The sequence below is a fragment of the Diabrotica virgifera genome, chromosome 3 (assembly GCF_917563875.1).
Source record: "Diabrotica virgifera virgifera chromosome 3, PGI_DIABVI_V3a".
NCBI classification, from domain to species: Eukaryota; Metazoa; Arthropoda; class Insecta; order Coleoptera; family Chrysomelidae; genus Diabrotica; species Diabrotica virgifera.
Genome location: NC_065445.1, coordinates 72,733,284 through 72,750,780, shown reverse-complemented (window position 1 = coordinate 72,750,780; position 17,497 = coordinate 72,733,284). Strand labels below are relative to the sequence as shown.

Here is a 17,497-nt window from a genome sequence, read left to right as displayed (position 1 = left end):
ATGTTAAATATTATCTATATGAGATTAAACCACAGCTTGATTGTAATAAACAATAAACATTACATTTTTCATTAGTTTTGACGTTTCGATTTCCACTACGTTTTGAGAAAAGATTATTTTAATTTTAACACCAAAAATCAGGAATTTGATATCAACCCAAGGATGAAATTATCACATGCCAAGCTTTCAACCAAAAACATGGCTATTTGGAAGTCGAAACGCCAATAATATATAATATTTTGTTTTAAAATTTGAAACTATAGGTGAATATAGGAAAATAGATCAATCCGGTTCTACAAGTGGCAAGAGTAGTGCGGTTGATTATCGCTTAGTAATAAACTTCAAATAATTGGGCAATTACAAGTTAGAAAAGTTAACAAAACTCAAAATTAAGTGTTAAATTAAAATGCTAGTGCATACAGCAGTGCCGGTTTAACCTAACTTCGGGCCCTGGGCGCTGGATATTTAGGGGCCCCCCTTAATTGCTATTCGTTACCAGTTCTTTTAACAAGAGAACACATGCATCAAAAATGTTTATTGTAAAATCCATACAAAATGATTTTACAACAAACAAGAAGAAAAGCAAACGTAAAAATATTTTAAGAATAATAATATATTAATTTAAAAACATAAAAAAACAGAAAGTTCCACAAAACAATACATGGCAAACAAAGAATATCTTCTAAAAAATACATACGACAAAAATTAGATCACTTTTTTTCTTGACTAGTCATTAAAAATCTCTCATATAATACTACATACTACATATCACAATTCGGTTTGATGGATCACCAGTTTTTAAGTAAAGCATTTACAGCGTCAAAAGTTTCTACAAGTTTTGATTTCATCACTTCCAAGAATTCATTGCAAATTTGGTGATAGATATACTAACTAAACCATTTGTTGTCAAAGTTGTCAAATTTAGGCTAGTATGTATACAAGAAAATTTAAGTCATTTCTTCTATGGCAACTTGTTAAATCCTCATTGAATCAACGAAAAACTAGTCCTTTTGAGAAGCAAGTAATTTAGTAGTGACAACAACTCTTCTTAGAACGTTTATCCAATGGTCAGCTTTGCGTTCTACTTGCTCTTTCAAGCCAGCGTCTATAACTCCAATTAAGGATGATCTTGTTATTAATGTATCTAACCATAGAGTTAAGATGAAATTTACTTTCTTCGCGATATTTAAGCCAAATGTTTCCAGTGGGTCCATGGTCCATCTAAAATCAGGTAACAATAAACACTTGCGTCGTATAGCCCATCTCTCTTTTCTTTGACTCCATTGGGATTTCCTCGATAAAAGTTGCTTTCATTTAATCTTCTATAATAAGCTTTGTCTCCATCTTGATACATTTTTTTACAATTTTCTAAGAAATCATTTTTTGGTTTAAAAGTTAACACAGTTTTTATAAAACCGTCAGTCTTAAAATCAGACCATTCCGAAATCGCAGGTGTTTCGTCGTGTTTTTCTCTATTTCCGAAAATATGTAATAGATTATTTAGCGGACTTTCTCTTTTATTAATAAAAGAAACGGGTCCATACGGGCCCCTTCGGGGCCCGGGCCCCTGGGCGCCCGCCCCAAGCGCCCAGTGCATAAACCGGCACTGGCATACAGGTAATAGTAGTGCGCTGAGTCGGCCAGACAGCAATCTTACACTTTTGGCTAAGAAATGCATGAGCGCGCAATACTCCACAAGGAGTAATGAACCTAGAGAGACAAAGAGAGACAGTGAAGCATCAGACAAGTAACCTTGAACCATTTTAGAAAGTTTTACTAAATTAACAGTTTTGTGAAGTTTTGATTAAAACACAATTTTGTGAAGTTTTCATAGCACTATAAAGATTGCATCTACATAAATAATGAATGATCTGACATCAAAAGAAAAGGAAATACAGAAAGAAATAGTTAAAATAGCAAACGATGAAAAAAGTACCGTAAAATGGGGTTACTTTGACCGCTGGGGTGAATTTGACCGAAAACATAGAAAAATATCTATTGGGATATACTTCAGCCACCCTGTATAATTTTTAAAATTATTTTTAACGATTCAAATTTATAAATATCTAAGAAATAAAAGCGTGGCGCATCTTCATCGAATAAATGGTTTTCGCCCCACGCTTTTCTTTAACGAATGTGTTAGATTTTTTCAATTTTTTTTTGCTTTTTGGTTGATTTTTTTAATATATTTTTAATTTTAGTCACTCGTAACTAAAGAAAAGCGTTTCTTAAAAAATTTTTTTCGTATTTTTTTATTTTTTGCTTTTTAGTCTTACACTTTTCAAACATTAAAATATATCGTCATGTTTCTTAAAATATGTATAAAACATATGATGTACTAACATGAAAAGTAGTCGGAATCGGCAAAAAATTTGAAACTTTATTGTTTATTTATGAAGTATAACGTAAACAATTAACGTAAAAAGTGAAATTATGTATAGGTCATATCATTAGCTACAATCCGTAAAAGTTTCAAGTTTTTACATTGTAAAAAACAGGAGAATTTAAGCATTTTCCATTAAAATCGATTTTTTATTTAAACAATTAATAAACATAAATAATTTTTTTTTATTGATTATTCGTGTATTGTTCCCGCGAATGCATATGTCTGCATATTTTCATTAATTTGCATTGGAGAAAAGGCACTCAATTAACGTCTAAAGATTTGACGCAAACTATTGAACTAAATAAAAGCGTTTAAAAAAAGAATTAATATTTTAAGAGTTGTTAAATCCACCGATATAACGAATTAAGAAAAAATAATTTAAAAAACGGTCAAATTAACCCCACCTAAAAGTAAAATAAGTTTAACAGGCAAAAAGCATATACGGTCAACTTCCCCCCAGATGGGGTGAACTTAACCAAAGGCATTTTTTATTTTTTTTTCTGTCATGATTATTTTCTTGTAATTATAATCTAAGCTACTGAAAGTAGACGCCTAAACCCATAACATATTTGCATATACAAAAATGTAACAAAATTTAAAATATGATTTTTATAGGATTAAAGTAAAAAATCGGTCAAAGTCATCCCATATTACGGTAAAGGAAAACAAATAAAAATCAGAAGTTGATTCTGAACGGGGAGGAATGGAATATGGGATAAAAAAAACAAAAATTAAAAATACCAGAGTAAAACTACCAAAAAAACTAGTAGAAGAAAAGTAACTCCGAAAGTATGATACCGAAACGGCAAGGAAAAGGAAAACGATTGTGGAAAAGGGAAAAATAAGCACAAAAGAAAGGCTAAAATCCAAGGAAATAATAAAAAATGGAACATGGAATGTAAGAAGTGCCTACTTATAGTAGAAAACTTTAAAAAACTTCGATGAAAAAATGAAAACAAGAATACCAATAATTCTACAACCTGTTAGAGATAGATTAAATTACTCTACTTACCATCTTCCATATGTGTATAATGATTTTCTGCTGGTAAAGTTGGTGGCGTGTTTAATGGAGAAGGAGAACTCACATTTCTTCTAGAGAGCCATGACCACACCCCATTATTCGCATTTTGGATGTTCGGAAGGTTCGGAAAAGTCGGTGGTGTAATAGTACTTATTTCCTTATCGTCGGGGATGCTGATTGGCGGCCGCTGGGCGACTACCCTTTGATTTAGTGCCACACCTCGTTCTGATTCTGGAAAAATGCAACTTGGAATTAGATAAGTGGTTAAAAGTAAATGGATTGCACACAATACAAACTTGATCAAGAAATTCTTCATAAATACACTTTACGTATATACTCTTTTGAGGTAATAACCGATGCTTCCATATTTTTCTATATTACGGCTTCCAATACAACTTTGCAATAAATCTACAGCTGTGTATAGTTTTAGATTTCCACAATTAGGCCAGGGTAATATGACAAAAATATACCCTGTTCGTGACACTTCAGCAGCCAGGGTACTGAAGAGCTTTTTTGAGAAGTAATACCTATAGGAACAAATTGTAAGTATTTCCTGCGTAGGATCTGGCGGCCATTTTTATTTATAAACAATTAACTGTCAAAAGATGGCATTTTTCCCTTTTTTTTTCAAATCCATGGAAAACAGTGAAACTTATGATTTTTTTAGTACAAATATCTTTGAGATTATGGAAAAAGCTTTAAAATGACATATTACAAAGTTTGATATACTCATTTATTGTTAATATAATTGCGAAAAAATGTCGGAATTGCAAAAAAAATATTTTCGCAGTAACTGTTATAAAAATTAGTGTACATGTTTAAAATTTTTGTCAAATGAGGGTTCTTTGGTGCTTAATATGTGATAAAAATTTCAAAGCGATTCATTCAATTGTTTAAATTTTATTCGAATTGTTTATCTCAGAGAGCATTTTTTTTGCAATAACATAAGTCAGAAAAAAATAACGTTAGAACCATTCCGCAGGTGTCAAATGGAAAAGCATGAGCTATGTTTTCAAATTGGTTTAACAAAAGCGAACAAAAAATGCATTTATTAGTAATAAATAATTATGCAAAAGTATCGTAAATCTTTCTTTATAAACTTTTTGAATAACTTTTTCCAAAAAAATTAACTTTTTTACCCTGTTTTAAGTGCACAACTACCAAGTAATGTTATTTATATCATAATTGATAAAAAATTGTAATAAATAAATATAATTTCTTATATAACAAAATAAAAAGTTTATAAGGAAAGATTTACGATACTATTGCATAATTATTTATTACTAATAAATGCATTTTTGATTCACTTTTTTAAACCAAGTTGAAAATATAGCTCATGCTCTTTCATTTGACACCTGTGGAATGGTTCTAACGTCATTTTTTTCTGACTTATGTTATTGAAAAAAAAATGCTCTCTGGGATAAACAATTTGAATAAAATTTAAACAATTGAATGAATCGCTTTGAAATTTTTATCACATATTAAGGACCAAAGAGCCCTTATATGACAAAAATTTCAAAGCTGTACACTAATTTTTACAACAGATATTGCGAAATTAATTTTTTTTGCAATTCCGACCTTTTTTCGCAATTATATTAACAATAAATGAGTATATCAAACTTTGTAATACGTCATTTTAAAGCTTTTTCCATAATCTCAAAGATATTTGTACTAAAAAAACCATAAGATTCACTGTTTTCCATTGATTTGAAAAAAAAAGGGAAAAATGCCATTTTTTGACACTTAATTGTTTATAAATAAAAATGGCCGCCAGATTCTACGCAGGAAATAGTTACAATTTGCTCTTATAGGTATTACCTGTCGAAAAAACCTTCAGTACGCTGGCTGCTCGAGTGTCACGGAAAAAACCTTATTACCCTGGACTAAATTCTTTCTTATCTAGTACTCAACTGACAGCATATTGTTCTATAAAATGAAGATGCTATTTTTTCATATTTGCTTGTTACAACTGTTATGTATTAACTGTAATATTTTTACTATTCTCATCATATCTTTCCAGTGCTTCTAAGCATGATATTATGTTATGTTAGCTGAATGGAGATATGCGAGTGCTTGAAGCTTTGGTAATTTGAAATATCTGAACTATGCGGTTTAACACGTTTTAATTTTTTTATTGCTATAAAGAACGATTTTTGACAATGCCGAATAAATTCTTATAATGTACACTTTAAAGCTTCTCATATCGGTGGTTCGACATGTTCTAATGCTTTTTACGCCAGTCGATGAGAGGAAATATTACCTCCGAATCCTATCCTACTGCATGGATTTTAATGAAATTTTGGGAATAGCCTCTACTCGTCTCCGAATTCAACGTCTATCCTATGCCGATGTGCGCTTTTATCTTGGGGATGGTTCCCACCCCTTCTCGGGGGCGGAAAATTTTTTGGTCAAAATAACCACGTGGTTGAAAATTTGCCATTTTCATTGAAACTGTCTCCTTTTCGGACGAATACCTTTTTTGCGAATACCTTAAAATGTATGCATCTAACGAAAAAAACCATATAAAACATTTTTATAGCTTATGAAAAATCAAACAGATTCGTTTCTTCACAAATCTTCTAGTTATAAAAAAGGGATATGGTAGGTGCGAAGAGAGTTTTTTGGTGTATGCTCAAATCAGTATGTTCAACTTAAAATAACAGAGAAATGGTCGATTTTAGGGGTATAGTGCTACAAATACCTTTTGTAGTGGTTAAAAAGGCCTTTAAATATGCCGATTACATTCAAACTAAGCAAGATATGGTGCAAAAAAAAATTGATGTATAATTTATTTTAAGGAAAAATGAGAATTATATTTGAATCCCTTATCCACCAGAATTTAAATGCATGGTTTTCCTTCTACAATACCGTTTATTATAGTGTTATTTCTATGTTCAAAAATTGGACGGTTTTAAAATAAATGGTTTTTGAAACAAATAAGATTAAATTATAGAGCGCATTTTTAAATTTTCTTAAAAATTTTTCTTTTTCTCCATGTAACTCGAAAATGATAAAGTAATGAACGACAAAATAAAATTTATCTTTTATTCGTATCTCTTTCATTCAGCAGTAGGAGTTACATAGAGAAAAAAGAAGATTTTTAAAAAATTTTGAAAATGCGCTCTATAATTTAATCTTATTTTTTTAAACCATTCATTTTAAACCCGTCTAACTTTTTGAACATAGAAATAACAACATAATAAAAGGTGTTGTAGAAGGAAAACGATGCATTTAAATTCTGGTGGATGAGGGGTTAATTATACTTCTCATTTTTCCTTAAAATAGATTATTCGTCAATTTTTTTGCACCATGTCTCACTTAGTTTGAATGTAATCGGCATATTTAAAGGTCTTTTCAACCACCATAAAAGGCATTTGTAGCATTATATCCCTAAAATCGACCATTTCTCTGTTATTTTAAGTTGAACACACTGATTTGAGCATGCACAAAAAAATCTCTTTTCACCTACCATAATATGTCTTTTTATATTATAACTAGAAGATTTATGAAGAAACGAATCTCTTTTGCGCATTTTTTGACGTACAATTAAGAATTTTATATTTACCATTGGCGTGCATACGGGTCATATTACCCGGTCATATTACCCGCATGCACGACAATGGTGAATATAAAATTCTTAATTGCGTCAAAAAATGCGCAATATCTATCTCTTAAAACCTACCAAATTTTATTTGCATGTCGCAACCTGTTTTAGAGCAATAAACAAATGGTCAGTTTGTAAGAAAAATTTAACATCCCGTATCTGGGAAATAAAGCATTTGCGTACATATTATGTTTATAAAGCAAACGGTCATTATTATTTCATGCAGAATTACCCCTTAAAGTGTGTATCACTTATTTAGAAACACCCTGTACTGATGAAGAACATGGCTAGTTGTTAAACTTTTACTTTAAGTTTTTAACTTTTTTATTATTTAACATAAGCGAATGAATAAAAAATCAGAATGTTAAGAAAACCTGAGGCTATACTTGGGTTTTAATTCCAGTATTTTATAAATGCCAGAGTATTCCATAGGGTGTTCCGAAAAAACACAGTTTGATTGGTACAACCGGTATACAATGGCAATTGACATTGTTAAAGAATAAGGCTATAACATATTAAAAAAATCATTTAAATCGGACAACAGGTTTAGGAAATTCGGGACATCAAAAATGACCCATTTTGTAGGGTGCCCGTTTTCTCTGACGTGCAGTGTATATTTTGATACTATTTTCTTTCACGCTGTTGTATAAAATTTAAGTTTCAAGTTACCTAATAAATTTGTACTTACCATCTACTGCAGTTGTTTTTAACCGCTTACAATGCAGAACTATTATCATTACTATAGCTCCTATTAAAGCTGATATCAAAGATACTATCACTAATGTTAGGACCCAACCAAGTTCTGGAGTTTCTGAAACAAAAAATAGAACATTACATTTTAGAAATAAGAAGAACCGAAACAAAATTAGTAATTCTAATTTTAGGCATCTAGGTATTTAAGTACATTAAGGGCGTAGGGGCAAAATTTCGCGTATTTTAAATGCATTCATTTTTTTCGAATCCTGAGAAAACTACTCCCTATTTTTGAAAAGTTTAAATGCAGAATGAAAGATTACATTATTATCGAGAGCCGAAAGTCCCTTATAATAACCAAAAAGTTTCTTTTGAATAAGATATTTGAAATTAAAAATCACACTAAATTTTCTCTTTTTGTCGCCCTTGTAACTTGTTAAAATAAACAATATAGAAGTTTTCCGGGACTTTCGGCCCTCGGTAATAATACAATGTTTCATTCTGCGTTTAAATTTTTCAAAGATACTTATTAGTTTTCTCAGGATTCGAAAAACATGAATGCATTGAAAACACATTGGCGCGAAATTTTGTGCCTACACCCTTAAGGTAGAAGTCGGAAAAACCAGATCTGATGGATATGGTGAATTTTTCAAGCATTTGTACTTTAATCGCACAAGTTCCGCTGCTGTGAGCTATAGTAGATTGACATAGTGATACATGATTTTTTTGCAATCCGTATGATTTCTTACGAATTTCTTCGCCAGGATCAAGTGGTAGAGCCACTTAGGAAGTCCAAGGTCTAAGTTTAAGGATAAAATAAGTCCGGAAGTGGATAAACTGGCTAATTCTAAGCAACTTTTGTTGTATAGCGTTTTTTCACTAAGTCAATATTTTTCGAGTTATTTGTGAGTGAATATGTTCATTTTTCAAAAAAAAAAAGAAAAAAAAAACACTTTTTGAGACGATTTTTCGCAAATAAGTCAAAAAGTAAGTACTTTATCGAAAAACATTCTTAACAAAAGTAAAGCTCATAAAAAAAGTGAAAAAAAGGAGTATGTATGAAGTCTCTAGACGTAGAAGCAGAGTTGTAACTTATTAAAAATAGGTTCATATTCGTCAAATTCCAAATCAAATATTTCAACGTGAAATAACCAAAAAATTGAACACTTTTTGGGGAACACTCATTACAATTTTTTCAGTGTTTAAAAAATGCTTTATTTTTGTTTTCTAAAAAGGTTTCTAGCAGCAAAAGTAAGCAAGTTGGTACTTTTTTTGGTAAAAAACTCACCCCCAATCATCCCCAATTACCATCTCAAATAAAATTATTCGTTACCACTTTACAAGTTGCTTATCTTGTGTATTAATTTTATAAAGTTTTAAAGTAATTTTTTTTTGAATTTTTAAGGTATGGCGGTTCAAAACTTGCATACACTCGTGATTAGTGACTCGTTCAAGCCCTGTCAACAACAGCCCTTTCAAAAGCACTTTGAACCGATGAAACTTACAGATCATGTAAACAATACATACACTAGTAAAGCAACTTGTGAAGCGGTAAGGATTAATTTCATTTGGAATGCTAATTAGGGGGTGATTTTCACTATTTTTTTTACCAAAAAAAACCAACTTTATTTTTACCTTAACTTGCTTACTTTTGATGCTAGAAACTTTTTTAAAAATCAAAAATTGAGCTTTTTTAAACACTTTAAAAAAGTTGTAATGAGTTTTCCCCAAAAAGTACGTCATTTTTTGGTTATTTCAAGTTGCAATATTTGATTTGGAATTTGACGAGTGTGGACCTATTTTTCAATAGCTAGAGACCTCATACATACACCATTTTTTTTACTTTTTTATAAGCTATAGGTTTGCTAAATAAGAGTGTTTTTATTCGATAAAATACTTACTTTTTGAGTTACATATTTACAAAAAACTGTCTAAAAACGTGTTTTTTTTAGTTGAAAAAATGAACACATCCACTCGCAAATAACTCGCAAAGTATGTATGTAAAAGTATGCAAAAAATTGCTGTAGAACAAAAGTTGCTTAAATTTAGTCAGCTTTCACCCGAGAAAGCATCGGCATAATATCACTTTTTGTTTCTTTGATATGTTACCTGTGTGTATGTCAAATTTCATGTCAATCCAAGGAGTTGTTTAAAATTCGGAGGTCTTGCAATATTTTACCGTGAGTGAATGGACTACTAATAATAATACTTTTTTGTACGGTACCTACCCATACTTTTTTATTGTATAAACCTACTATATACCAGCTACAACAAACCAGCATATTAGTATAATTATTATAATATTATTCTTATTTATATGCGAATGATTTGTTTATTTCTTTCTATTATTAGTCAATGTCGTCTGCGAAACACTATACGATTAATAAAATCTTTTTTGCATTGTATTTAAATGACAAAAGTATCGCCGGTATGTTATGCAAAGTTACCTTAATGTATGTAATATGTGTTAAGTGCATCGATACAGGGTATCACAACATCTCTAATATAATATAGTGAAGTATAATATACTTCACATTATTATACTGCTGCATAATATTAATATGCAGGGTAAACCAAAAAAGCAGATCATAAATTAAATCACGTATTCTGGGAAGAAAAACAGTTCGATTGAAGCTAACTTACCTTAGTATAGATGTGCACATAAAAAAAGTTACAGTCCTTTGAAGTTACAAAATCAACACCGATTTTTTCCAATATATCGAAAACTATTACAGATTTTTTTATTGAAAATGGACATGTGGCATTCTCACGGCAGGAACATCTTTAAAACAAATAGGTATCTAACACAGAAATGTATGCACTCCATAAAAAATTAAAAGGGTTTTGTTCCCTTAAACCCCCTCCAAATATTTATGTACGTTCCAATTAAATTGTTATTGTGGTACCATTAGTTAAACACAATGTTTTTAAAACTTCTTTGCCTCTTAGTTCTTTTTCGATAAGCCAGGTTTTATCGAGATATTTTGAATATTTGTAAAATCCACCACTTAGTTTTAAATGGTTAATGGCCGGTTTCACCAACGACAAATAGTAGTTTATTCTATGATTAAAGTTATTCGACCAATAAACTGACATTTCTCAATTATATTAACGTCAAATAAGACATATTTTATTTATTTACCAAATAAATACTTACTCATCGAATCAATTGGTAAGTTAATCTCGCTGTAAATATGTATAAGAAAGTACATTCGCCAGTTTAACTTTAAATTATCAAAATTATATTGAAACAAAATATAAATATACACGTCTAATAAATTTTATTCGGTGAATAACTATTCATTGATTTATTTGTTGTTGGTGAAACCGGACCTAAGTAAGATTATAGAGACCTGGTAGTAAGATTATGACAATAATATTCTATAATTGTATTTAACCATTTACAAAAATATGTGGTGGAATTTACAAATGTTTAAAATATCTCGATAAAAACCGGCTAATGGAAAAAGTACTAACAGACAAAAAAGTTTTAAAAACTGTGTGTTTAACTAATTGTGCCACAATAATGGGGGGGGGGGGAGGGGAGTTTAAGTGAACAAAACCCCCATAAAATTTTAACTGAGTGCACAAATTTCACTGTTATTTTTTTAAGATGTTCCTGCCATAAGAATGCCACATGCCCATTTTCGATAAAAAATCTCTAATATTTTTCGATATATTGGAGATAATCGATTTTCATTTTGTACCAAAGTAATATGTTTGGTCCCAGAATATCTGATTTAATTTATGACCTACCTTTTTGTTACACCCTGTATATACTGTAATGAGTTTTTTGCTTTATTTATTATTGTATTTTGATATATTTACTATAAAACATGATGGTAAAGCCCACAGTAAAGTATGCAGCATTGGTTTGGTGCACGGTTTGGTGGCCAAAGGTGCAGCAGAGAAATGCTATTGAGACCGTGCAAGTTTGGAAAAGCGACACCTGTTTTCATAGGTCGGCAAACATTTTTCGCACTTTTAATTATATTGGCCAATCATATTATTCGAATAAATTGATAAGTTAACAATTAACCTCGCTTTAAATTTTTAATTATCTATATAATCTAATAACACATTATTCAGTTTTCATAAACAAATTTAAATGGTCCTACCTAGTTTTATTCAATACTTAACCTACTAATAACAGCCAAAATCAAAAAACAATTATTTTAAAACAGTTTCACAAGACACAAGAGATGCAACTGATAAAATTTTGTAGGTCAGGCTATAAGACTCTGCCTATCCGCCCGTTCAAAATCGTAGAATACGGTCGCTACGAGCAGACCTGCAGCAGGTCTGCTCGCGTAAACAGAGAGAGATCGCACGTCAATTCGGTGTTGGCGTCGTTCTATTTCAGGCTACGTTCCCGAGTGCCTGACCAAGGAGAATATATAATCTATACGGTACTACTGATACTACAAGGAGCGTACAATAATTATAACTACGGAGAAAATTTTTTGGATATTTTTAAAAATAATTTGGATAATTTTTGCTATTTTATTGTAGATATTGTGTCAAAATTTATAAATTACAATTTTGAAATAAGTAATTTATATTAATAATTTATATTATTGTACTACATTTGAAGAGGGTAGGCGGCGCCTACATTGCCTACCCCGACGGGCCGCCCCTGAGTCTTATACTTTACAATATGACAACGTTAAACTGTGAGAATAATTTGTTTTGTTTTCAACATGCATAATCTTTACATAAGTAAAGATAGTTTCTTTAATTGGTTTTCAAGTTGAAAGTCGAAACGTCAAATAAAAAGTGCATTTTATAATTATTATCGTGTTCTATTCCCAACAACTTTTGCAAAAGATAATATTATTGCCCCTTTAGTTCATTTTGTAAGGAACTATATCTTTGGTGAAAAGTAGGAGGCAGCTTATTAGTAATAAAAGAAGATTTATATCTGCAACATATTTGCATCACAGTCTACGTCATATTGAAAGAATGTATTTAAGGACAACAGTAGATAATTAAAAACTCCGTAAATGGGCTTTGTCTTCAATATACACTGCACATTAATATCGAAGATTTATTATGATTGAAATTAATTTTTTCAAAAGCCAGTAAACATTTTGGTCCGATAATTTATGGTCCTTTAAAACGTTATTCATTACATACATAGGAAAGCCCGTTGAGAGGATCGCAATGCAGCTAAAAATGTAAGTAGTAAAATTTATTTTTATACTTACTTTATGAACAAATAATTAATCATATGGCCGGCAAAATAGTTTCTTAGTTTGCACATTTTATTTAGAATTGTTAATGAGTGATTATTTCATTCATAGAGATTCTGACCAATAGAAAGCTACAAGAATAAAAATTACAGCGATTATTTCATTCTTATGAGATTCTGACCAATAGAAAGCTACAGAAATCTGAATTAAATCGATAATTTTTGATAATCTCCCGTCGTTAAGTATATTACGTCAGATGCCCTTCGTTGCTACGAAAAAATACATTCAGTGACATTAATGACAATTAATGTTTTAAAAATTATAAAAGTGATGCCTTTCAATCGTCAAATATTTATAAAAACTGTGTTTAATGGTACTTACATAAATAAATTACAATAAAATTTTGGTTTTGAACACTTTTATTCATGAAATAATCGCAACAAATTGCACTCGACCTCTGAAATTAATATAGAATTTTTGTTCTCGTGACACTTGTGACATAATTTCACTCGCCTTCGGCTCGTGAAATTAAAACTGTCAAAGTGTCACTCGGGAAAAATTCAATAATTGCAGAGTAGTTCAGAGAAATAAGGAAAAAAAATAGCCTGTTGGTGACACAACCCCCTCCAGGCCGAAACCAAATTTTTTGAGTAATATGGACATCTATAATAATAACCTATATATTTCCTGCAGCCGATTTTGATGATATACATAGTTATAAACAAATGAAGATCAAAAACGGTAAATTTTCGCTTTTTTCGTCTATTACTAAGAAAATAGTCATTTTAAACAAATTTGAGAGTAAGAAACTCATAAACGGTATAAAAAACTTCAATATGGCGTTTGCTTAATATGTCTATCCTTATTGGTTGCTTAGAAAATTGCAAAATAAATCATAAATTTTGAGTTTTTATAAATATTTATAACTTATGTAAAAATTGACTTAGAACCTTCTTATTACAAGAAATGTTGAGACTTATGGTGCTTAATTCATACCCTAAATTTTGAAGAAATTGGTCAAATAGTTTAAAAGTTATTTAATTTGTTTATCCCAAATTTATTTTTTTTGCAACACTGTAAGTCAGAAAATGATGAAGCTACAGTAATACTTTGGATAGTTTATGGAAGAAGGAAATTTACAGTATTAATTTAATTAAAAAAAATTACAAAAAATAATTATAAATATTGCAAAATTATTTTGCAAAAACATGTGAATTAAATAAATGGGGGGGCTAACTTTGTCCCTAATTGTCCTAGGACAGTTGTTTTTCTTTCTAAATGTGTAAAAAAATTCAGTCTTTCTAAATATGAAAAAATAATTTTTCTACAGGTAACGGTTAAAAAGTTATTCTAATTGTTTAGAAGTAGGCAAAAAATCGACATGTTTTTTCAAAATAATTTTACACTGTTTAAAATTATTTTTTGTCATTTATTTTTAATAATGGTAATAGTATAAATGTTCTTCTTTCATAAACTGTCCGAAGTATGATTGTAGCCTCATAATTTTCTGACTTGTAGTGTTGCAAAAAAAATGAATTTGGGAAAAACAAATTAAATAACTTTTAAACTATTTGACCAATTGCTTTGAAATTTAAAATATAATTTAAGTACAAGAAGTATCAGCATTCCGTGTAATAAGAAGGTACTAAGTTAATTTTTACATAAGTTATGGATATTTTTAAAAACTCAAAATTTATGATTTATTTTGCAATTTTCTAAGCAACCAATAAGGATGGACATATTCAGCGAACGCCATATTGAAGTTTTTTATACGATTTATGAGCTTCTTACACTCAAATTTGTTTAAAGTGCTTAACTTTTTGGTAATAGACGAAAAAAGCGAAAATTTAGCGTTTTTTGATCTTCATTTGTTTATAACTATGTCGTATATCATCAAAATCGGCTGCAGGAAACATATAGGTTAATAATATAGATGTCCATACTACTCAAAAAATTTGGTTTCGGCCTGGAGGGGGATGTGTCACGAGAAAAATCTTATTTCTCTGGACTAGAGCTCTTGTGCAATTACTACTGATTATTTCATTCATAGGAGATTCTGACCAATAGAAAGCTACAGAAATCTGAATTAAATCGATAATTTTTGATAATCTCCCGTCGTTAAGTATATTATGTAAGATGCCCTTCGTTGCTACGAATAAATACATTCAGTGACATTAATGACAATTAATGTTTTAAAAATTATAAAAGTGATGACTTTCAATCGTCAAATATTTATAAAAACTGTGTGTTTAATAGTACTTACATAAATAAATTACAATAAAATTTTGGTTTTGAACAGTTTTATTCATGAAATAATCGCAACAAATTGCACTCGACCTCTGAAATTAATATAGAATTTTTGCTCTCGTGACACTTTGACATAATTTCACTCGCCTTCGGCTCGTGAAATTAAAACTGTCAAAGTGTCACTCGGGAAAAATTCAATAATTTTAGAGCTCTTGTGCAATTACTACTGATTATTTTTTGATGATTTTAACTTCTAATCGCGTAGTACGATTTTTCATCGCGTGTTTAATTCTGTCCAATCAGATTATTATTACAGCGGTAATTTTGTACTGTACATTATTACAGTGGGAATAATTTTAAGTAGATTGTTTCTGTTTAATTGCAACCAGTTTCCTAGTTTTGGCAACTGTCACATTTAAGAAAGTATCCATAATATACTTTTAGTTCTGCATCTAATGTCAAATTGTCACGAGGAGAATACAAATTGGCAATTTTAAGCGCTCGAGTTTACTTCGGTAAGATTATTTCATGAATAAAACTGTATTTATAAATAATTTTAACTAATATTTTATTAATATCTTTGTCTAAATATGTGCTAAACTGTGCTGTTCACTTTGAAAAGTTGAAAAATGCGTGTCACATTAATTGGGATCAATGTCACTGAATAATTTTATACAAAAACTTGAATTTTATATGTAAGTATTAAAAAAATAATATGTCGAATATTACACGATAGTAAGAACAAATAAGAAAATAATGCTCCAATTTTCTTTCTTAAACTTGTTTCCAATCGGCAATAGTCGCTCGAGCCCTTCGAAGTTTTCGAAAAATTGTCGCATTATTGTCAATTTATTCTCACTCTCTTGTGATATTAATGTTGATAATTTTTTTCGATAATTTCCCATCGTCAAGTGTTGATGCCCTTCGTTGCTACGCAAAAATGAACACTCATTGGCATTAATGGCAATTAATGTTTTACAACTTGTCAAATAGACTATGAACAGGTTTAGCAAATATTTAGGCGAATATATCAATAACCTATTAGTTAAAATGATTTAAAAAACAGTTTTAATCATGTAATAATCTTATGCGAATTACTTCTATCCGAATTACTCTCGAGCTCTTAAAAATTACCGATGTGTTTTGCCCACGTGACACTTTGACATAATTTAAAAGTGCCACTCAGCTTAAAAATTGATAATTTTAGAGCTCTCGTATAATTACTACTGATTATTTCATTCATAGGAGATTATGACCAATAGAAAGCTACAGAAATAAAAATTAAACTGATAATTTTTGATAATATCCCGAAAAAAATACATTCAGTGACATTAATAACAATTAATGTTTTAAAAATTATAAAAGTGATGACTTTCAACCGTCAAATATTTATAACAACTGTGTGTTTAATTGTATTAATTTGTACTTACATAAATAAATTACAATAAAATTTTGGTTTTGAACAGTTTTATTCATGAAATAATCACAACAAATTGCACTCGAACTCTAAAATTAATATAGAATTTTTGCCCTCGTGATACTTTGACATAATTTCACTCGCCTTTGGCTCGTGAAATTAAAACTGTCAAAGTGTCACTCCGGAAAAATTCAATAATTTTAGAGCTCTTGTGCAATTACTACTGATAATGTTTTTTTGATAATTTCCCGTCGTCAAGTATTACGTCAGATGCTCTTCGTTGCTACGCAAAAATACTTTCAGTGACATTAATGACAATTAATGTTTTACAAATTGTCACAGAGAACACCAAGAAACAGGTTTAGCAAATATTCAGACGAAGATATCAATAAAATATTAGATAAAATGATTTACAAAACAGTTTAATTAATGAAATAATATTACCGAATTAATCTCGTTTTGCCGTTTTGCCCTCGTGACACTTTGACATAATTTCACTCCCGAAATTAAAACTGCCAAAGTGTCACTCGGGAAACAAATCGATAATTTTAGAGCTCTCGTGTAATTAGTACTGAAAATTTAGATACTTAATGCGTTAAAATAGTAAGTATGTAAATTTTTTCTATTAAAAATCGTATATAAAAGATGTATTTATATTAAAAAGACTCTTTTAAGCTACATCATAGAACGTTCCCGGAATGACAATTCCATCATCAGTATTGCTTACGAGGTATAACTACATATGATTGAGCCACTAAAAATATATATGGGTGGTAGCTAGAACGATAATTTTAATAACTGATTCATCACATATGTGAAAAATGCATATACGAGTAAACGATAGGTTTGTTTCAACATGAACTTTTGAACGGTCCAGAAACCGTCATAAACTACTTGTACCGTTTGTTGTGCGCATGTTCGTAATTGTATCGCCCAG

The 17,497-nt window shown here is 30.1% G+C and overlaps 1 protein-coding gene across 1 annotated transcript in view; it reads right to left on the bottom strand.

Moving 5' to 3' along the window:
• The window catches only part of LOC126881902 (uncharacterized), a 496,017-nt gene that overhangs the window by 12,155 nt on the left and 466,365 nt on the right, over positions 1–17,497 (bottom strand). Inside the window, exons 3-4 of the mRNA XM_050646562.1 lie at positions 7,700–7,822; positions 3,399–3,638 (exon numbers count right to left, since the gene is read on the bottom strand). Of these exons, the coding sequence (XP_050502519.1) occupies positions 3,399–3,638; positions 7,700–7,822 (363 nt within the window). The remainder of the gene's footprint in view (positions 1–3,398; positions 3,639–7,699; positions 7,823–17,497) is intronic.